The sequence below is a fragment of the Phacochoerus africanus genome, chromosome 8 (assembly GCF_016906955.1).
Source record: "Phacochoerus africanus isolate WHEZ1 chromosome 8, ROS_Pafr_v1, whole genome shotgun sequence".
Lineage (NCBI taxonomy): Eukaryota > Metazoa > Chordata > Mammalia > Artiodactyla > Suidae > Phacochoerus > Phacochoerus africanus.
Genome location: NC_062551.1, coordinates 50,800,568 through 50,821,330, shown reverse-complemented (window position 1 = coordinate 50,821,330; position 20,763 = coordinate 50,800,568). Strand labels below are relative to the sequence as shown.

At 45.3% G+C, this 20,763-nt stretch overlaps 1 protein-coding gene across 6 annotated transcripts; it reads right to left on the bottom strand.

Moving 5' to 3' along the window:
- Positions 1–9,911: 9,911 nt before the first annotated feature.
- On the bottom strand, positions 9,912–19,301 carry LOC125132113 (zinc finger protein 227-like). 6 transcript variants are annotated; one of them, XM_047788977.1, is made up of 5 exons: positions 19,029–19,266; positions 18,593–18,752; positions 15,834–15,895; positions 13,451–13,577; positions 9,912–12,363 (listed from the first exon to the last, which is right to left on the bottom strand). In XM_047788977.1, the coding sequence occupies exons 3-5, from the start codon at positions 15,891–15,893 to the stop codon at positions 10,325–10,327; spliced, it is 2,226 nt and encodes a 741-aa protein (XP_047644933.1). In that variant the 5' UTR covers positions 15,894–15,895; positions 18,593–18,752; positions 19,029–19,266; the 3' UTR covers positions 9,912–10,324. The 6 variants fall into 6 exon arrangements, with proteins under 6 accessions (XP_047644933.1, XP_047644935.1, XP_047644931.1 ...); XM_047788979.1 differs by having other exon boundaries at positions 19,230–19,254; XM_047788975.1 differs by lacking the exon at positions 18,593–18,752 and having other exon boundaries at positions 19,230–19,301.
- Positions 19,302–20,763: the final 1,462 nt, after the last annotated feature.

Here is a 20,763-nt window from a genome sequence, read left to right as displayed (position 1 = left end):
CATCTAGCATGTATCAGGCACGACTGCATGTTTAAGCAACAGTGGTGGGAGTTCCCATTGTGACGCAGTAGAAAAGAATCTGACTAGCATTCATGAGGACTCGGGTTCGATCCCTGACCTCGCTCAGTGGGTTAAGGATCTGGCATTGCCATGAGCTGTGGTGTAGGTCGCAGACGCACCTCAGATCCTGTGTTGCTGTGACTGTGGCATAAGCTGGCAGCGACAGCTCTGATTCAACCCCCAGCCTGGGAACCTCCCCATGACACAAGTGCGGCCCTAAAAAGACCCCCCCCCAAAAAAAAAGAAACAGTGGTGGATAAAATTCTTGCTTTCATGAAGCTGATATTATAGTAGAGGAGACACGTAATAAACCAACAGGTAAGTATATAAGATACGTATATGACATGTTAGCTAGTGATAGACACTGTTAAGAAAAATATGGCCGGGAAAAGGGGGGAGGTGGAGAAAGATGGGGAGGTACTATTTTAGGAAGGGTGGTTCAATTCCAGTGCTGAGTTACCGGGTGAGTGACACCTGCAGGCCAACTATCCTCTGGGGCCTCATGTGTAACATGTGGATGATTAAAGGTTTTTTTTTTTTTTTGAGAAATAAATGAGGAGTTCCCGTCGTGGCTCAGTGGTTACCGAATCTGACCATGAGGTTGCGGGTTTGATCCCTGGCCTTGCTCAGTGGGTTAAGGATCTGGTGTTGCAGTGAGCTATGGTGTAGCTCGCAGACACGGCTCGGATCCCGCATTGCTGTGGCTGTGGCTGTGGTGTAGGCCAGCGGCTACAGCTCTGATTCCACCCCTAGCCTGGGAACCTCCATATGCCTCAGGAGCGGCCCAAGAAATGGCAAAAAGACCAAAAAAAAAAAAAAAAAAAGGAAAGAAATGAGAAGCACTGGAAACTCTGCTTGACTCAGACTAAACTCCAATGAATGCTAGTTATTGTTATTATAACTCGTGATAAATACAGAAATGATTCATTAGTCCTGGTTTGCTTCAAAGTACATTTGTTTTCAGACATGAAAAATATTATCTTTTGTATAATAATTCTGTATAACTGTATATCAACTTATGAATACTCTGAACACCTGAGGATTCTGTATATTTCTGAGAGTACGTGAGATAAAGGACAAGTAATATCAATATGGATTGTTTGGTCACCTAATCCATTTTCATGCATTTAAAAAAAAAAGTTTCGGAGTTCCCGTCGTGGCACAGTGGTTAACATATCCGACTAGGAACCATGGGGTTGTGGGTTCGGTCCCTGGCCTTGCTCAGTGGGTTAACGATCCAGCGTTGCTGTGAGTTGTGGTGTAGGTTGCAGACTCGGCTCAGATCCTGTGTTGCTGCGGCTGTGGTGTAGGCCAGCGTCTACAGCTCCACTTCGACCCCTAGCCTGGGAACCTCCATATGCCGTGGGAGCAGCCCTAGAAATGGCAAAAAGACAAAAAAAAAGTTTCTCAGAGCTGCAGCCCTTGTATCCAGCTACCAACTGAACACCTGTACCAGCCACAAACTTCACTCTGCAAACCTTGTCACAGGGCTGGGCACACTAGAAAGAATATAACACGGTCCCCCACAACGTAGGAATCTAGACTGACTGGCAACCAAGAGCAAATTAAATTCCAAATGAGCAAACAAATCCATCACCGTCTTTTAACTGTCACTCTCTTGGGGCCCCTGGGCTTCTCACTAACCACTATTTTCCTGGTTACCAGGTGAAAACTTTGGAATTATTAATGTTCTCCATCCATGACCTCCACATATTCATCATAATCTAGTGTAAATCCTCTTGACTCAAGGTATGGATTTTGTATTAAAATATTCAAAAAAGAAAAAAAAAGGAGGGGGGATTATATAGCAAGATTCACAAAGAGCATATGACGGCTAAAGGTTGACAAGGGTTGACAGCCATGTGAAAATTCATTATATTCTTTCCTCTACATTTGTGCTTGGAAAATGTTCTTAATTACTAGTAACCAAATATAACAGTACTACAAGAGGATACAATTTTTTTTTTTTTCCTTTGGTCTCATTAGGTCCTTACCGGTGGCACATGGAGGTTCCTAGGGTGAATCAGAGCTGTAGCTGCCAGCCTACGCCACAGCCACAGCAACTTGGGATCCGAGCCGCATCTGCGACCTACACCACAGCTCACGGCAGCGCTGGATCCTTCACCCACTGAGCAAGGCCAGGGACGGAACCCGCAACCTCATGGTTCCTAGTCGGATTCGTTAACCACTGCACCACGACGGGAGCTCCAAGATGATACAATTTTTGAGAAGCACAGAAAACTACACAGACATAGAAACAGCAAAAGAGAAATACATGAATATGATTACAGTTGTCACCACGTGCTGGAATTATGGATAATTTTTGGCTTTATTTTTCAAATTATCTATCATGAGCACAAATTACTTCTAGAATCAAAATAGACATAATATCATAAAAATAGCAAGAAATTATTATTATTATTATTTTGCCTTTTTAGAGCCACACCTGGGGCACGTGAAAGTTCCCAGGCTAGGGGTCAAATCGGAGCTGCAGCTGCCGGCCTACACCACAGCTCATAGCAACTCCGGATCCTTAACCCCCTGAGGGAGGCCAGGGATGGAACCGGCGTCCTCATGGACCCTAGTTAGGTTCGCTACTGCTGAGCCACAACAGGAACTCTAGGGAAAGGTTTTTAAAGACAGTATAAGGGTGAGGGTCACCAGGTGAGGGATCAGCTGGGGCACAATTCTCTGGCGGGTTAACGGTGTGGTAACAGGGTGATGTTTCAGGATCCAACCTGTCTGGGGTCTCCATGTTGGTGATCAGCATGAGGTTACTTTTCCCACCTGTTTGGGGTTAATTATCTGCAAAACAACTCAAGGATGTGGCTCGGGATATTATCTACAGCCTTTGAGGGGGAAATAAAGGTCCTTCTTCACTTTATCGCTGAACCATTATTACTTTGTCTTGCTTGACTGTTTTCCTTTGTTTCTGCATATTCCCACTTTTCTGATTAAATGTGCTCCCAGTTCCAAACTCCAGGAAGGCCTAGGAAGCAAAAGCTTTTTTTTTTTTTTCTTTTTATAAACAAGAGATGGTAGACATGGGGGTGGGGGTGGGGGTGGGGGGTCGTCCTCAGGATAAATCACAGCTGACATCCCCAGGCTACAGCTGGGGCTGAGACCCACTCCTTCCTTTAAAAAAAGTGCAGGGGGGAGTCATTGCGAATTCTGGAAAAACAAAACAAAACAAAACAAAACAAACCTTCTTCCCAAACTGGTCAGAGAAAAGCCAGTGGCTCGCAGCTGGCCCTCAGAACCCGCCCAGAACCCAGCTGGGGCTCCCAGAGGCTCTCAGGGACTGAGCTCTTCCCTGAAAGAAAGACGGGGGACAACTGACTGCCCTTTAACAGGTGCCAAGAGTCAGTTCTAAGCATTTCTACCTCTATTTGCTTCACCCGAATCTCACCACGCATCTGCTAGGAACGTACTACTATTAACTCCACTTTACAGAGGAGAAACGGAGAAATTAACTCTACGAAGATCATATCGTTAAAAGACGGCAGAGAGGGCAGAGGTGCGGGAGGCGAGGGAAACCCAGCGTCTGGGAGACTCTGAAAACCCAAGACGGCGCCCCCGGCCCGCCCCCAACCGGTGGCGCACAAACCGCCCCAGACACCAAGGGGATGAAAACCGTGACCCCGGCCCTCCTCGGCCTCTATTCTCTGAGGAGGAGGGCGGCCCCAGCGGGTCCCACACCCTAGCAGGCTCGGAAGACAGGCGGGTTCTGGGCACCGACTCACCTCCCGGAACCTACTGACGACTGCAGCCTCTCACTCCTCTCGCCGAACTGCCGCCCTCTACGCCGCTCCTGGACCACACTTCCCAGAATCCCCCAGCGGAACAAAGACTACAGCTCCTCCCAGCGAGAGCGGAAGCGGCACTGACTACCGGGCGCTGCCGGACTGCAATTCCCAGAATCCTCAGCAAGGTCATGCCTCTGAGTGAATGAATGAATGATAAGATGGTTCAGTTTTGTCAGTAGGCAGGCGCCAATTAGCGCCTTCCTTGTTTTTTAAAATTTTGTTTGTTTTTTAGTTACATTACTTATAGGTGTGACTGAAAAGGAAATGGTGGCTAAGGAGTTCCCGTGGTGGCTCAGTGGTTAAGGAATCCGACTAGTAACCATGAGGTTTCGGGTTCGATCCCTGGCCTTGCTCAGTGGGTTAAGGATCCGGCGTTGCGGTGAGCTGTGGTGTAGGTCGCAGACGCGGCTCGGATCCAGTGTTGCTATGGCTGTGGTGTAGGCCAGTGGCTACAGCTCTGATTTGACCCCTAGCCTGGGAACCTCCATATGCTACAGGAGTGGCCCTTAAAAAAGCAAACAAACAAACAAACAAAAACAAAAAAAGGAAATGGTGGCTGTACATGGAAGAAAGGCAGAAAAGGAGCGTTTGCTTTTGTTTTGATGTTATTGGTTTCCTTCCTTTATGGATACACCTAGGTCCCCGACAATGTTTACTTGGTCTGAGCTATTCATTCCAAAATGCTAAAGACTCACAAGAATGAAAAGCAACCTTTGTCTAGCAACGAAAACAAAGGTTTGCCGCTTTGGTTTTAATTGTTCGTTTTGAAATATGGGGTTTTCTGGCAAATGAAAGGTATTACACTGGCAAGCAGTAAAGGAAATACTGTGATTTGAAAAAGAAAAGTCTAGAATACAAGCATACCTTGGAGATATTTCAGGTTCCATTCCACATCACTGCAACAAAGCAAGCATCACAATGAAATTACGTGAGTTTTTTAGTTTCCCAGTGCATATAAAAGTTATGTTTACATTATGTAACCTATTATGTGTGTGATTGCATTACATCTTTAAAAATAATGGACATGCCTGGAGTTCCCATTGTGGCGCAACGGAAAGGAATCCGATTAGGAACCATGAGGTTGCGGTTTGATCCCTGGCCTTGCTCAGTGGGTTAAGGATCTGGCGTTTCAGTGAGCTGTGTGTAGGTTGCAGACTCGGCTCTGATCTGATGTTGCTGTGGCTGTGGTGTAGCTCCGATTTGACCCCTAGCCTGGGAACCTCCATATGCTGCGGGTGCCATCCTAAAAAGCAAAAAAAAAAAAAAAAAAAGTATTTGAAAGCCAAGATATCCATCAAATCATGTGTAGGTTACTGATTTTTTTTTTCTTTTTTTGCTATTTCTTGGGCCGCTCCCACGGCATATGGAGGTTCCCAGGCTAGGGGTCGAATCGGAGCTGTGGCCGCCAGCCTACGCCAGAGCCACAGCAACGCAGGATCTGAGCCGCGTCTGCAACCTACACCACAGCTCACGGCAACGCCAGATCGTTAACCCACTGAGCAAGGGCAGGGACCGAACCTGCAACCTCATATTTCCTAGTCAGATTCGTTAACCACTGTGCCACGACGGGAACTCCCTGATTTTCTTAAAAAGTGACACTACACGAGTTCCCACAGTGTGTTAAGAATCTGGCTGCAATGGCTCAGGTTGCTGCAGAGGCATGGGTGCAATCCCCAGCCAGTGGGGAGCACTGGGTTAAAGGATCTGACATTGCAGCTGCAGAGTAGGTTGCAGCTGTGGCTAAATTCAACCCCTGGCCCAGGATCTTCCATATGCCACAAGTGCAGCCATTAAAAAAAAAAAAAAATTTACAGAGAGATCCTGCTGAATAGCATTGAGAACTTTGTCTGGATACTCATGTTGCAACAGAACAAAGGGTGGGGAAAAAAAATGTAATTGTAATGTATATATGTAAGGATAACTTGATCCCCTTGCTGTACAGTGGGAATATTAAAAAAAATTAAAAATAAAAATTAAAAAAAAAAGGTGGCACTGCAAAGTAGTGGGGAATAAGGGAAAATTTCAGTAACTGGTATAACAACCAGATATACATATGGAGAATAACTAAATTAGGTGGAAGGCAATATAGACTTTTAAGATTACATTATCTTCAAAGTTGATTTTAACTGTCATCCACCAAAAAATAAATAAAAAGAAGAAGGGGGGGTTTGGTGTTTGACTCTTCCTGACACATGGTTCCCCAAATTCTTATACTCTCCTGGACGATAAGCATGACATTTGGTCTAATGAGGCAACTCTAGGTAGGGTCCTGGAGGAAGGCTTTTCACCAAAAAGAACATCTTTCTTGGATTCTTTGAATGCTTTGTCCATAATTTCCTTAGCGCTTTGAGAATATAAGTGCTAAAGTTGACTTAGGCGTTCCCCGGTGGCTCAGTGGGTTAACGACTGGCATCTGGCATTGTCACTGCTGTGGGATGGGTTCAATCCTCAGCCCAGGAACTTGCAAGTGCAAGTGAAGCCAAAAAAAAAAAAAAAAAGTTGATTTAAAATTTATCTAGTTAAGTTCAACTACTGTACTTGGACTTGGGGACAGTTTAGGTTCATTTCTCCTCTGAATGGGTGATATATTTTTATCATACTGTGGAATTTTATGTTGAATATTATGATGTATTATCTCTTGAAATTAGATTCTTCCTTCTGCTCAGGGTTTGTTTTCATTGCTTGCTTTGGGTTGTAATGGTGTGTTTGTTCAGTGACTATTAAGGGCTTAATATACTTAAGTCCTAACCTCCAATACTTAGGAATGTGACCTTGTTTGGTAATAGGCCCTTTGCAGATGTAATCAAGGGTACGGTGAACCCAGTCCAATATGACTGGTGTCCTTAAAAGACGAGAAAAATACAAGTTAACAGCAAGTTTCAATGGTCACCACCAGGGGGGAAGGAAGGAAGCAGAGCATGGCCCTACTGATACAGCCCGATTTTTTGTGTGTGTGTGTGTGTCTTTTTGCCATTTCTTGGGCCGCTCCCACAGCATATGGAGTTTCCCAGGCTAGGGGCCTACACCAGAGCCACAGCAACTCGGGATCCACGAGACGCGTCTGCGACCTACACCATAGCTCACGGCAATGCCAGATCCCCAACCCACTGAGCAAGGCCAGAGATCCAACCCGCAACCTCACGGTTCCTAGTCGCATTAGTTAACCACTGCACAACGGGAACTCCCAGCCCGATTTTTTTGATGTCTAGCCTCCAGATCTCCGGGAGAATAAATTTCTGTGTTTTAAGCTTCCCCAGTTGGTGGTATGTCATTATGGCAGCATAGGAAATAAATACAATGACTTTCCTAAACTTAAAAACTCTTATGTGATCTGTAAGTCTCTGTTCCTTTAGTTTGTGTTCAACTAGTGTGTTAATAGAGATTTCCTGGGATGCCTGGATAAAGGAGAAGGAGGAGGAGTCTACACGTATTTAAAGTCTTCCTTTTTTTTTTTTTTGTCTTTTTAGGGCCACACCCATGGCATATGCAGGTTCCCAGGCTAGGTGTCTAATCGGAGCTACAGCTGCCAGCCTACACCACAGCCACAGCAATGCCAGATCTGAGCCTAGTCTGCTAACTACACCACAGCTGACGGCAACACAGGATCCTTATCCCACTGAGTGAGGCCAGGGATCGAACCTGCAACCTCACAGTTCTTAGTTGGATTCATTTCCACTGTGCCACAACAGGAACTCCCTAAGGTCTTCAATTTTTAAAGGTTTAACATATGAATGCATCCTGAAAACCATCACCACAGTCAAGGTAGCAAACATATCCATCATTCCAACATCACCTCATATCACATTTTTAATCCCTTCATTCTCTTCACTAAACCATTACAACCTTGTCTTGGGGAAAGTATTTAACTTCTTACAGCCTAAATTTTCTTGCAAAACCAGAAATAAATATCATCTATTTTTAGGACTGTAGTTTGGACAATAATAGCATAATACTCCATATATGGTCAAAACTTATTAAAATTTTTTTTTCTTTTTACAGCTGCACTGTGGCATATGGAAGATCCTGGAGTAGGGGTTGAATTGGATCTGCAGCTTTGGCCTATGCCACACAGCTTGTGGCCACACTGGATTCTTAACCCACTGAGTGAGGCCAGGGATCAAACCCACATCCTCACAGAGACAACACTGGGTGCATAACCTGCTGAGCCACAATGGGAACTCCTTAAAGAATTAATTGTAGGAATTTACTTGAGGCTCTGCAGGTTAAGGATTGGTGTTGTCACTGCTGTGGCTCAGGTTGCTGCTGTGCAAGGGTTTGACCCCTGGCCCGGGAACTTCTGCATGCCATGAGCACAGCCAAAAAGAAAAAAATAATTTTTATACAGATGGCAAACAGGCACATCAAAAGATGTTCGACACCACTAACTATTAGAGAAATGGAAGTCAATATTACAATGAGGTACTGCCCCACACCAGTCAGGACAGCCATTGCTAAAATGTCTACAAATAACAAATGTGAAGAGGCTGTGAAGAAAAGGGAGTCCTTCTACACTGTTGGTGGAAGCATAAATTGGCGCAGCCACTGTGTAAAATGGTATGGAACTTCCTTCAGAAAATAAACAAAGAGTTGCCATATGAAATAGCAATCCCGCTCCTGGGCATATACCTAGACAAACCTGTAATTCAAAAACATACATGCACACCCAAGTTCCTAGCAGCACTATATACAACAGCCAAGACACAGAAGCAAGCTAAATGTCCACCAATAGATGAATGGTACATACATACGATGGATTACTACTCAGCCACAAAACAGAAGGAAATAATGCCATACGCAGCAACATGGATGGACCTAGAGATGGATCCTACTAAGTGAAGTATTTCAGAAAGACAAATACCACATGACATCACTTTTATGCGGCATCTAAAATATGACACAAATGAACTTACTGACCAAACAGAAAGAGACTGCAGTTCCTCTGTGGAGTACTGGGTTAAGGATCCAGAGTTGTCCTGCAGCAGCTCAGGTCGTTGTTGTGGCACAGGTTCAATCCCTGGGCCAAGGGATTTCCATATGCTGAGGGTGTGGTCAAAAAAAAAAAAAAAAAAAATCTAGGAGTTCCTGTTGTGGCGCAGTGGTTACGAATCCGACTAGGAACCATGAGGTTTTGGGTTCGATCCCTTGCCTCACTCAGTGGGTTAAGGATCTAGTGTTGCCATGAGCTGTGGTGTAGGTCGAAGAAGCGGCTCAGATCCTGCGTTGCTGTGGCTCTGGCGTAGGCCGGCGGCTACAGCTCCGATTTGACCCCTAGCCTGGGAACCTCCATATCCGCAAGTGCGGCCGTAGATAAGGCAAAAGGACAAAAGACAAAAAAAAAAAAAAAAACCCAAACCCTCCCCCTCCCCCCTAAAAAGAAACAGACTCACTGACATAGAAAACATATTTATGGCTACCAAAGAAGAAAAGGAATAGGGGAGGGGTAACTTAGGAGTTCGGTACTAGCAGACAGAGTTATTACAATTTTTGGCCATGCCCACAGCATACGCAAGTTCCCGGGCCAGGGATGGAACCCACGCACAGCAGCAACCTGAGCCATTGCAGTGACAAAGCCAGATCTTTAGCTCACTGCACCCCAAGAAAACTTCTGAAAACTGGCACATTATTTCAAAACAATACATTTAAAGAAATATAAAAATGTATATGACACAAAGTCCCCTCATTTAGAGATAGGTAGAAATAAAACCCACTTTTTTTTTTTTTTAAATGAGATCACAGAAAAATCACATGATATGTTTTCTCCAGGTTACCGTATTCGGGACCTCTTCCACCACCCATAATGACAGGTTTACCCTCTCCTATATGATGTCTGCACAGAGTTCCACTGGATCAACAAATCATAAAAGACTTCGGCAACCCATCTGATTATTTGTTTGCTATTATAAACAAGGATGCAATGAACACTCTTTTATATACATCTGCAGCAGACAGTATTTACTTCCAAGATCAAAGGTTCCTCTCTGGGGATCAATTCCTTAGTTTTAATCCAATATGTCATATGAAATAAAACGACCATATTACAAATTCTTGGCTACAGGAAATCATCAGTAATTTTATTCATTTCATTTTTCATAGTTTGACAGCTTTGGTAAAAACGGGTCCCTGTAAATAAGTATAAAATGGAAGCTGAAGGAAAAATAATCCCGAACTCTTTGACCTCCCCCCAGAACTCATTAGTCTATGGCAAATATCCTTTTCACATATTAGTGTTAGGCATATATTCACTTTGAAAGATCCTTTATATCAAGTGGATCTTACCAAGAGGGTTACAACCAATTCCCCCCCTATGGCTATGGCATCATTTTAATGGATTTGTTAGAAAGAGTCCATCTGAAGGAAGCCCTCTCCACTCTTGATACTTCATGGTTCATCACCTGTGTGGTCGCTGCAAAAACTTGAAGGTGTGTCCCCTGACTAAGCCATTAACACACTTCTCCTTTTCAAAGATTCTTGCCAGCGTGGACTTTCTGGTGGTACGTGAGCCGGGAACGGTGAGTGAAGTCCTTACCACAGACGGCACACTTGTATGGTTTTTCTCCCGTGTGGACCCTCCGGTGGGCCTGAAGCCGTGAACTCTGACTGAAGCCCTTCCCGCACTCCTCGCATTTAAACAGTTTCTCCCTCGTGTGGACACTCAGATGGACGCGAAGGTTTGAGGGGAGACTGAAGGCCTTACCACACTCCTCACACTTATGGGGTTTCTCTCCCGTGTGGACCCTCTGGTGATGGCGAAGATTCAAGCTCCTCCCGAAGCCTTTCCCACACTCCTCGCATTTGTAAGGCTTTTCGCCAGTGTGGCCTCGCTGGTGGTATATGAACTGCGAACTGTACCTGAAGCCCTTTCCGCACACGTCACATTTATACGGCTTCTCCCCAGTGTGGACCCTCTGGTGGGACTGGAGACCAGAGGATTGACTGAAGCCCTTCCCACAGATGCTACACGTGTAGGGCTTCTCCCCAGTGTGGACTCTCAGATGCACACGGAAGTCTATGGCCTGACTGAAGCTCTTGTCACACTCCTCACATTTGTAGGGTTTCTCGCCTGAGTGGACTCTCTGATGCGCGTGAAGATTTGACCTCCAACTGAAGCCCTTCCCACACTCCTCACACTTATACGGCTTCTCTCCGGTGTGAATGACCTGGTGCAGCTTAAGGTTTGAACTGTAACTGAAGTCCTTACCGCACACGTCACATCTGTAGGGCTTCTCCCCAGTGTGGACTCTCTGGTGGGTCTGAAGCTTGGACGACTGGCTGAAGCCCTTCCCACATGTCTCACACTTGAACCGTTTCTCCCCAGTGTGGACGTTCTGGTGGACCTGCAGATTTGAAGCCTGACTGAAGCCCTTCCCACACTCTTTGCACTTGTAGGGTTTCTCCCCGGTGTGGACTCGGAAATGGATGTGAAGGTCCGTATTACGGGTGAAGCCTTTCCCACACGCCTCACACCTGTATGGCTTCTCGCCAGTGTGGACTCTCCGGTGGCATATCAAGGGGGAATTGTGACTGAAGCTCTTGCCGCAGACATCGCACTTGTAGGGCTTCTCCCCCGTGTGGACCCTCTGGTGGATGTGATAATGCGCGGCCTGCGTGAAGCCCTTCCCACACGCCTCACATCTGTAGGGTTTCTCTCCCCTGTGGACCCGCTGGTGAACACGGAGATTAACGCTCCACCCGAAGCCCTTTCCACACTCCTCGCACCTGTAGGGTTTTTCTTCAGTGTGGACTCTCTGGTGGCACTGAAAATTTGAACTCTGACTAAAGCATTTGCCACACTCCTCGCATTTGTAAGGCTTCTCTCCCGTGTGCGTCCTGTAGTGGATGATGAGCCCCGTGCTGCTGCTGAACCCCTTGCCACAACTGTCACACCGAAAGGACTTCTCTCCCATGGAAAGAGACTGAAAAGAGTTGTTCCTGAGACAATCACCGGATTTGGGACATGTACGGACTTTCTCTCCCAGGGGAATATTCTGCCCAGCTTGCAGAGGGCAGCCTTCCTCTCCTGTGTAAACCCTCTGAGGCACTGGAAGCACAGGGCTGTAGCTGAAGCCCTTCCCACAATCGCCACATGGACGCAGTTTCTCTCCTTTGGCGGGTTTCTGTTCTGTGTCAGTTCTAACATGATCACTGAGTGGTGATTTCTTCACGGAGGCTGCACATGTACGGAGGTTATGTTTCCCTCCACTCTGACTCTGTGACTCACTCAGATACGTTTTCCCACGAGAATCCTGGGTTCTCAAAATCAAAAACTCTTGATCTTCAAGGTAACTGGAGTTATCGCCTTTATGATTCATTATGTGGGGCTCATTTTCAGAAACATGGAGGGAGCCACCTTGCGGTAACTGGGAACTCTTCCTCTGAAGTCGCCGGGTTAGGTCACCTGCAACCTGTTTCCAGATTTGCCAGCAGGACAGCTCTTCATGTGAAAGGTATTTTAATGCAACTTTTCGAAGAGTCTCCATTTCATTTGGATTCTTGCTGCCTGCAAGAAAAAGCCACATTCAGAGGTGAGGATGAGTAAGTGCTTTATTCAGAAATATAAGGATTTTGGAGTTCCCATTGTGGCTCAGTGGTAACGAACCTGACTGGTAATCCCTGAGGACACAGGTTCGATCCCTGGCCCCACTCAGTGGGTTAAGGATCCAGCAATGCTAGGGCTATGGCATAGGCCTGCAGCAACAGCTCCAATTTGACCCCTGGCCTGGAAACTTCCACATGCCCTGGGTACAGCCCTAAAAAGACTAATTAATTAACTGATTTAGTGGCAACCTAATTTGTGTCTACATACATAGATAAAATTAGATTTAGCCAATGTCTGTTTACATCATATTTCCTACACCACTTACTGCAAATGACCAGTTTGTGCTGAAATGTGAGGAGGACTTGATAAGAGATGCTGATGGTTTCTGTCCTTGTTCTATTTTATTCTATTTCACTGGGAAAAAAAGAAATGCTAGTACAATGAACTAATATGTCTCCACGACGCACCACAGTATTTGAAAGACAAAGCAGAGAAGCTAAGCTGCCCATTTATAGCTCATTTAAAACTAGCTTTCCTGAAGTTCCATAGTGGCTCAGTGGGTTAAAGATCTGGCATTGTCACTGCTGTGGCGCTGGTCATAGCTGTGGTGTGGGTTCCATCCCTGCCTGGGGAACTTCCACATGTTGAGAGCATGGCCAAAACAAACAAACAAAACTGGATTTCTCACCTGAGGGATTACTGATCTTTTGGACTGGCTAATTCCATGCGGTGGGGTTGTACTGTGCACAGTAAGAGGTTTAAACCATTACCAGCCACTAGCTGCCAGGAGCACCCCTCCCCCAGCTGTGACCATCCAAAGTGTCTCCAGACATTGCCAAATGTCCCCAAGGAGGCAAAATCACCCCTGGAGAGAATTCTGCCTTAGCAGGGAGGGACAAGAAAAACCTGCGGATTAGAAAAACTTGTGTCTCCAAGGGTCAGGGAACCATTTCAAAAGATTCAAAGCTTTCAACAACAGAGGACCAGGGACTCTTGGGGGTTGGGGGGACGGGGTTGAGGTTCAGGGTCAGAGGGCACCTGTCCTCACCTACTGAGAGCAGGTTCCGGAAGTTCTCCAGCATCACGTCCCGGTACAGCTTCCTCTGGGTGGAGTCCAGCAGCCCCAACTCCTCCTCAGTGAAGGTCACGGCCACGTCCTTGAAGGTCACTGCCTCCTACAACACCACACACAGTAACCTAAATCTGACAACCTCCACTGGAAGAAGGGCAGCATCGAGAAGGATAAAAATTACCCCGAAATCGGTTATCAATTTGGAGAGACTCCCGGGAGTTTTCAGTCCCAACCACTGTCCCTCTCAGTGACAGTGACGTTGCCTCCCTGCCTCCCCACTGCGTCACTGTTTATTGTCTGCTAAGTTCACAGGCTTTCAGCATTGCTACAAGACAGGCACACAGCTCCTCCTCTGCACTTTTAAGGCAGAGCCTTGTCCACCCACTGCCGCATGCATGCGGAGACGGTGAAGGCACAGGCCGAGTTCAAATTTCAAGGTTTTAATTACAGGCCCTTGACCAGATTCCTTCACCTCTCATTATCTCAATCTCCTCTTCTGCATAATGGTGTCACAAAAGAGCGCGAAAGGATTAGATGAGTGAATGTCTGTAAACCACTTACAAGGGCTCCTAGCTCATAACAAGTGCTCGGGAATGGGAACAAGTTGTGTCATCAGAATCTCTTTCACTCCAACTGTGACTACCCTAGTACAGTATTCCCTAGGATTGATGTTTAGTGTTAATCAATCCAAATAAAGCACAATTAGCTACAGATTTTCGCTTATAATCAAGCTGCAAAGATCCTTTTACAGAGAGCTTAGCCAAGTTACAGCAATTGCAAAGTCATAAAGCATGCACTGTAAAATTTCTGAAAGGCAGACTGCCCTCTCAAAAGGTTTTTCCAGTTCACCTTTCATGTGAGAGGGTACAGATGTTCTTGAATCTCTAGACTGGCCAAATAGGACACAATTCCTAATCTCTGGAGTTCTCTGGTGTCACAGCAGGTTAAGGATCTGGCATCATCACTGCTGTGGCTATGGTTTGATCCCTGGCCCAGAAACTTCTGCATGCCACAGGCACAGACAAAAAAAAAAGAAACAAACAAACAAAAAAACTTCAGGGTGGGAGGGATAGATTGGGGGTTTGGGACTGGCATATTCACACTGAGGTATATGGAATGATTGGCCAACAGGGACCTGCTGTACAGCACAGAGAACTCTACCCAAAATTCTGTGATAACCTATGTGAGAAAAGAATCTGAAATAGAATGGGTATGTGTATATATACCACTGAATCACTCTGTTTTACAGTAGAAATTATCACAATGTTGTAAATCAACTATACTTCAATAAAACTTAAAAAGGCAAACAAAAAATTCTTCAACAATCTAAGTAGAATAAACAGAAAGCTTTTATTCATATTTGCACACATTTAGTTTTAGGGTTTTTTAAAGTTTTTTTTTGGCTGTGCCTGCGGCATGTGGAAGTTCCTGGACACACAGTAGTGACTTGAGCCACAGCAGTGACAATCCCAGAACCTTAACCTACTGTGCCACCAGGCAACTCTCCACATTTAGTTATTGATGATCATTATTGACTTCGTAAACTTACTTCCCTTTTTTTGTGACATTCCTATTCATTTTTTTTTTTGGCCATGCCTGAGTATTTTTTTTCCCCCAGGCCAGGGATAGAACCTGTGTCACTGCAGGAACCCAAGCCATAGCAGCGACAATGCTGGATCCTTAACCTGCTGAGCTACCAGGAGTATCCTCATTTTATTTATTTATTTTTGTCTTTTTAGGGCTGCACCCTCAGCAGGTAGAAGTTCCCAGGCTAGGGGTCGAATCAGAGCAATGCCAGCATGGCCACAGCAACACCAGATCCGAGCTGCATCTTTGATCTACACCACACCTTATGGCAACACTGGATCCTTAACCCACTGAGCAAGAACAGGGATCGAACCTGCATCCTCATGAATACTAGTCGGGTTTGTTACTGCTGTGCCACCATGGGAACTCCTCTACAATTTTTTTAAAGATTGCTTTGTGAAATCACAAAGATGGTAAAATACTCACACACCAAGTCTGGTACACAACATGCACCCAAGATGTGTTGTGTTCCATTAACCTTTCCAACAAAGAGAAAAAAGATGTGCTTATTTGAGAAATAAAATCCCAACTTAGGGAACTTCCTCTTGTGGCTCAGCAGGTTATGAACCCGAACAGTATCCATGCGGATGTGGGTTTGCTCCCAGGCCTTGCTCAGTGGGTTAAGGATCTGCCATTACTTGGCTGTGACATAGGCTGGTAGCTACAGTTCTGATGTGGCCCCTGGCCCGGGAACTTTCATATGCTGTAAGCACCCCTTCCCCCGCTTCCCCGCATAAAGCAAGTAAGAGACAGAGAGTTATGCCTTACTTACCTGAAATTTGGTCATTTTCTCCCATTCCTTCTGGAGAAGGTCAGAGTCCTGAGAAGGCATAACTGGGGAGGGACAAGGAAGCCATGAGCCCATGTGGCTCTCTGCAGCCACATACAGCATGGAAAGCAGAGCTTGGCCTAGACTACAGCTGTCGACAGATACGTCAGCTTGGACAGTAAACAACCTGCACAACAAAACTCAGTATCCTTACGATAAAGGTTAAAGGGGGAGATGGGCTGGTCCTGGTTGAGGAAGAACTGAGAGAGGGAAAAGAGAACGGGGGGTGGGGAATGGGACAATCTGTTGAGCTACAGAGGAAAAAAGTTATGTAATGAAAGGGGATTTTAAGAGAATTGGTTGTATGAGATGAATGATACCCTGTGGAACTTTGCAAGAGAATTCAAGCCAAGTTTAAATTTCTTAGAATTAAAAAAAAAAAGGAAGTGAGAGGCAATGTAATGACATGTGGGTTTAAAAAAAAATGTGGGGTGTTCCCGCCGTGGCTCAGTGGTTAATGAATCCGACTAGGAACCATGAGGTTTCAGGTTCGATCCCTGGCCTCACTCAGTGGGTTAAGGATTCAGTGTTGCCGAGAGATGTGGTGTAGGTGGCAGATGAGGCTCAGATCTGGCATTGCTGTGGCTCTGGTGTAGGCTGGCGGCTATAGCTACGATTCGACCCCTAGCCTGGGAACCTCCATATGCCATGGAATCGGCCCTAGAAAAGACAAAAAACAAAAACAAACAAAAAAAAAGTGGGCTCTGGAGTCAAGTACCAAATCCTAGAAATGATATTACCCATCCCTGTAACAACGAGGGTATTACAAACACCTCTCTGTGCCGGGCTTCAGTCACCCGAACAATAGGGTAAGACGAGAATCGTAAATCATACCCCCCACAGGGTCAGCCCAAGTATTCAATGAGTACATGGAAAATTCTAAAAATCCAGGAGTCCCCTTTTCTTACACCTGCAAAAAGGCAGATAACTCTTTGCATCCTAAACTGTATTTGCAAATGTCTTTTATAACAACAACAACAAGGAGTTCCCTGGTAGCCTCATGTTAAGGACTCAATACGGTCACTTTTGTAGTGAAGGTTCGATCCCTGGCCTGGGGTCTTCCACATGTGGCCAAAAGAACAACCAAAGAGACCTGAAAGGTATCTGGACTTCATATATAATTGCTCACCTATTAAAGTCACTTTCATTTTCTGAAAGCTCTAATTCTGACTTAAAATTTCTTAACAATTTTTTGCCCAGCTAATAACATTTTACCCACACTCATATTGATTTTCTAAAAAGTATCATTTAAGTCGATTTATTTCAGTAAAGCCAGAAAAGGCTTATTGGTAGAAAGCTTTTATCCTATGTGCATGGAGATTAAAACACACACACAGACAAAAGAAAAAGAGACAAAATAAAAATCAAGAAACAAGGAAAACAGGAGTTCCCATTGTGGCTCAGCAGAAACGAACCCAACTAGTATCCATGAGGATGCACGTTCAATCCTAGGCATCGCTCAGTTGGGGATCTAGCATTGCCAAGAGCTGTGCTGCAGGTCATAGATGCAGCTTGGATCTGAGTTGCTGTGGCTTAGGCAGCTACAGCTCCAACTCCACCCCTAGCCTTGGAACTTCCATATGCCGAGGTGTGACCCTAAGCAAAAAATAAAAATAAAAAATAAAAAACAACTGAATGTCTCCAAAACAAAGAAAAAAAATCGTCACCTTAACATCTACGATGATTAATCTAAATGATTATTTACATAAGAGAAGACAAAGACATTATAGCTGAAAAAAAAGAAAGAAAGAAAATTTATGACTGAATGAACCCTGAAGGAAACAATGGTAAGAAAACATGTAAGCAGGCATTCCCATCGTGGCTCAGTGGTTAATGAATCCAACTAGGAACCATGAGGTTGTGGGTTCCATTCCTGGCCTCGCTCAGTGGGTTAAGGATCCTGTGTTGCTGTGAGCTGTGGTGTAGGCCGGCAGCTACAGCTCCAATTGGACCCCTAGCCTGAGAACCTCCATTTGCCGTGGGAGCAGCCCTAGAAAAAGGCAAAAAGAGAAAAACAACCACAACAACAAAAAAAACATGTAAGCATGTTGATACAATCTTTGTTAAAAAAAAAAAAAAAACTTCCAAGGACAATATGACAAATTTTGAGTGTGGTTATTAAAAAAAAAAAAAAAAGCCTACAATTAAAAAAAAGGTGGTAAGGGGGAGCACCATCAAATTTCAAATATATTTTCAGTCTCTCTTTTTTGGGGGGGGGGAAATGAGTGAACATGCCGATTAAATTCAGTATTTGTTGAGACAGACACCATTTTTAAAAGTCAGAATACAAGACCATATAATTTCCAAATCAGTTGAGGGTAAATAAAAGGGAATAAACTGAAGTGAAGACAATAAAGGAGGGAAAAAAATGGATAGCACAGTGAATTTGAATATATATTATAAAAATACTATAAAGATTTTCAAAATGAATAAGCAGAATATTTTAAAGTATATATAGAGTACTTTAACGAAATATTTACATATCATATATATACTTTAAAACACTTATTTTTATTTTTGTATCTTTAAAATGTATGTAAGTGGGAGAGAAATCCAAACATACATATTAACAAGCAGATTAAACAGTCTCAGGTTTATTCAACAAATAACATTTTCTTAGTAGTAATTTACTGAATGAAGGAAACCTGCGGATTAACTGAGAACTGATGCCAGAACAAGAAGGAGCTTTCAGTAATATATACCTGGGGCTACGTTGAGAGAGGGCAAAAAGCACCTCCTTCCCCTCTCCGAACTTAGGAGTGGCGAAAAATACAATGCGGTGGGATAGCGCAACTACGTCCGTCTCCCGGAAGAACTGAAGCGGACATCCCCAAGCACTAGCGCGGAGTGACTCAGTGCTTCCTAAAAAGAGATCAGTAAAAGCTCGGGAAGAGCTCGGCCTCCTGATGGATGACAGAAGGGCCATGGCATTGCTACTGGGGCGTCCAGTCAAAACGGCGCTGGTGGGAAAATTAACTGTATCAATAGCAAGAGCCAACACGTTAAGCGCTACGGGCGATCTAAGCTGTTGACAGATCTCACTTAATTCTAATCACAACCCCACCCAGCAGTTACCATCTCTCGCTATCTTATAGAGGAAAGTAGTGGGCACGGATAACAACTAGCCAGATATTATACCGGTAGAAGTAGCAGCGCTGCGTCGTAAGCGGAGGAGGAAAGCAAAGGGAATCCACACTTCCGCCCGCCGCCTCTCAGCCTCTCAGCCTCCACCGGGGGCCGCGACTTCTCCATCCTAAGACGGCCGACTAGGTAGCGACTAGTCCCCACGCTCTGGCCGAAAAGGCTCAGAGGGGTCGTAGGAAGGCAGGATTGACTCACCTCCTGGACCATAAAGATGGTGGCTGCGTCCTTTTCCCGGGCCGGAAGAGCGTCTGACTACCGAGCTCCCCGGAACTACACTTCCCAGAAGGCCCATGGACAAAGGGCCGCAGACACTTGCGTCGGGACAGGGTTGGGGGAATACATTTCCCAGAACTCCAAGGGAAGGAAGGGCCTTGCCCGCCCACTTAGAGGTTCCAAAGGGAACGGAACAACATGAACTCCAGGGAGTTCTCAGCCAACAACTTTCAGAGACACCTTCACTCGGAGGACCTGAAGCAGTTCTCTGACGCCAGCTGACCTTAGTTCTTTCTCATTGATAGGAAGTATTTGAAGAGTCATTGTCTTTATTTTTTTATATCTTTGGTCTTTTTAGGGCCGCACCCACGGCATATGGAGATTCCCAGGCTAGCGGTGCTGTAGCTGCCAGCCTACGCCAGAACCACAGCAACGCCAGATCCGAGCCGTGTCTGCAACCTTCACCATGGCAACGTCAGATCCTTAACCCACTGAGCGAGGCCAGGGATTGAACCTGCAACCTCATGGTTCCTAGTCAGATTCGTTTCTGCTGCGCCATCACAGGAACTCCTGAAGGGTCAGAATCTTAAAAGGACTGTAAGAGGAGTTCCTGTTGTGGCGCAGTGGTTAACGAATCCAACTAGGAACCATGAGGTTGCGGGTTCGGTCCCTGCCCTTGCTCAGTGGGTTAACGATCCGGCGTTGCCGTGAGCTGTGGTGTAGGTTGCAGATGCGGCTCGGATCCTGCGTTGCTGTGGCTCTGGCGTAGGCCGGTGGCTGCAGCTCTGATTCGACCCCTAGCCTGGGAACCTCCATATGCCGAGGGAGCGGCCCAAGAGAAATAGCAACAAGAACAAAAAAGACAAAAAAAAAAAAAAGGACTGTAAGAAACCCTACCAGGAAAAAAAAGGGGGGGGGGTGGATAAGAGCCTTGATAATGCAGTTTTAGATACTTTTTATATACAAAAAGAATGGGAGACAAAAAAAAAAAAATTAGGAGTTCCCATCGTGGCTCAGTGGTTAAGGAATCCAACTAGGAACCATGAAGTTTCAGGTTCAATCCCTGGCCTTGCTCAATGCATTAAGGATCCAGCGTTGCCGTGAGCCGTGGAGTAGGGCGCAGACGAGGCTCCGATCCCGCGTTGCTGTGGGTCTGATGTGGGCCAGTGGCTACAGCTCCGATTGGACCACTAGCCTGGGAACCTACATATGCCGTGGGAGCGGCCCCAGAAAAGTCAAAAAGACAAAAAAAAAAAAAAAAAGAATGGAGTTCCTGTCGTGGCTCAGCAGTAAGGAACCTGACTAGTATCCATTTTGACCATCTCTAATTTATGTGTCCTGTGTTTATCCTTTGAGAAGAATATTTGCTAACTTGTTATGGGTGGTCATTCTTATTTAGAATATTTTAATGATCTAAAATATTATCAATAATTGTATATCAACTTTTGAATGCTATGAAAAAATTGGTCAATTTTGCAACCCGATGAAAGTGAGATAAAAGGATCACTAAAGGTTC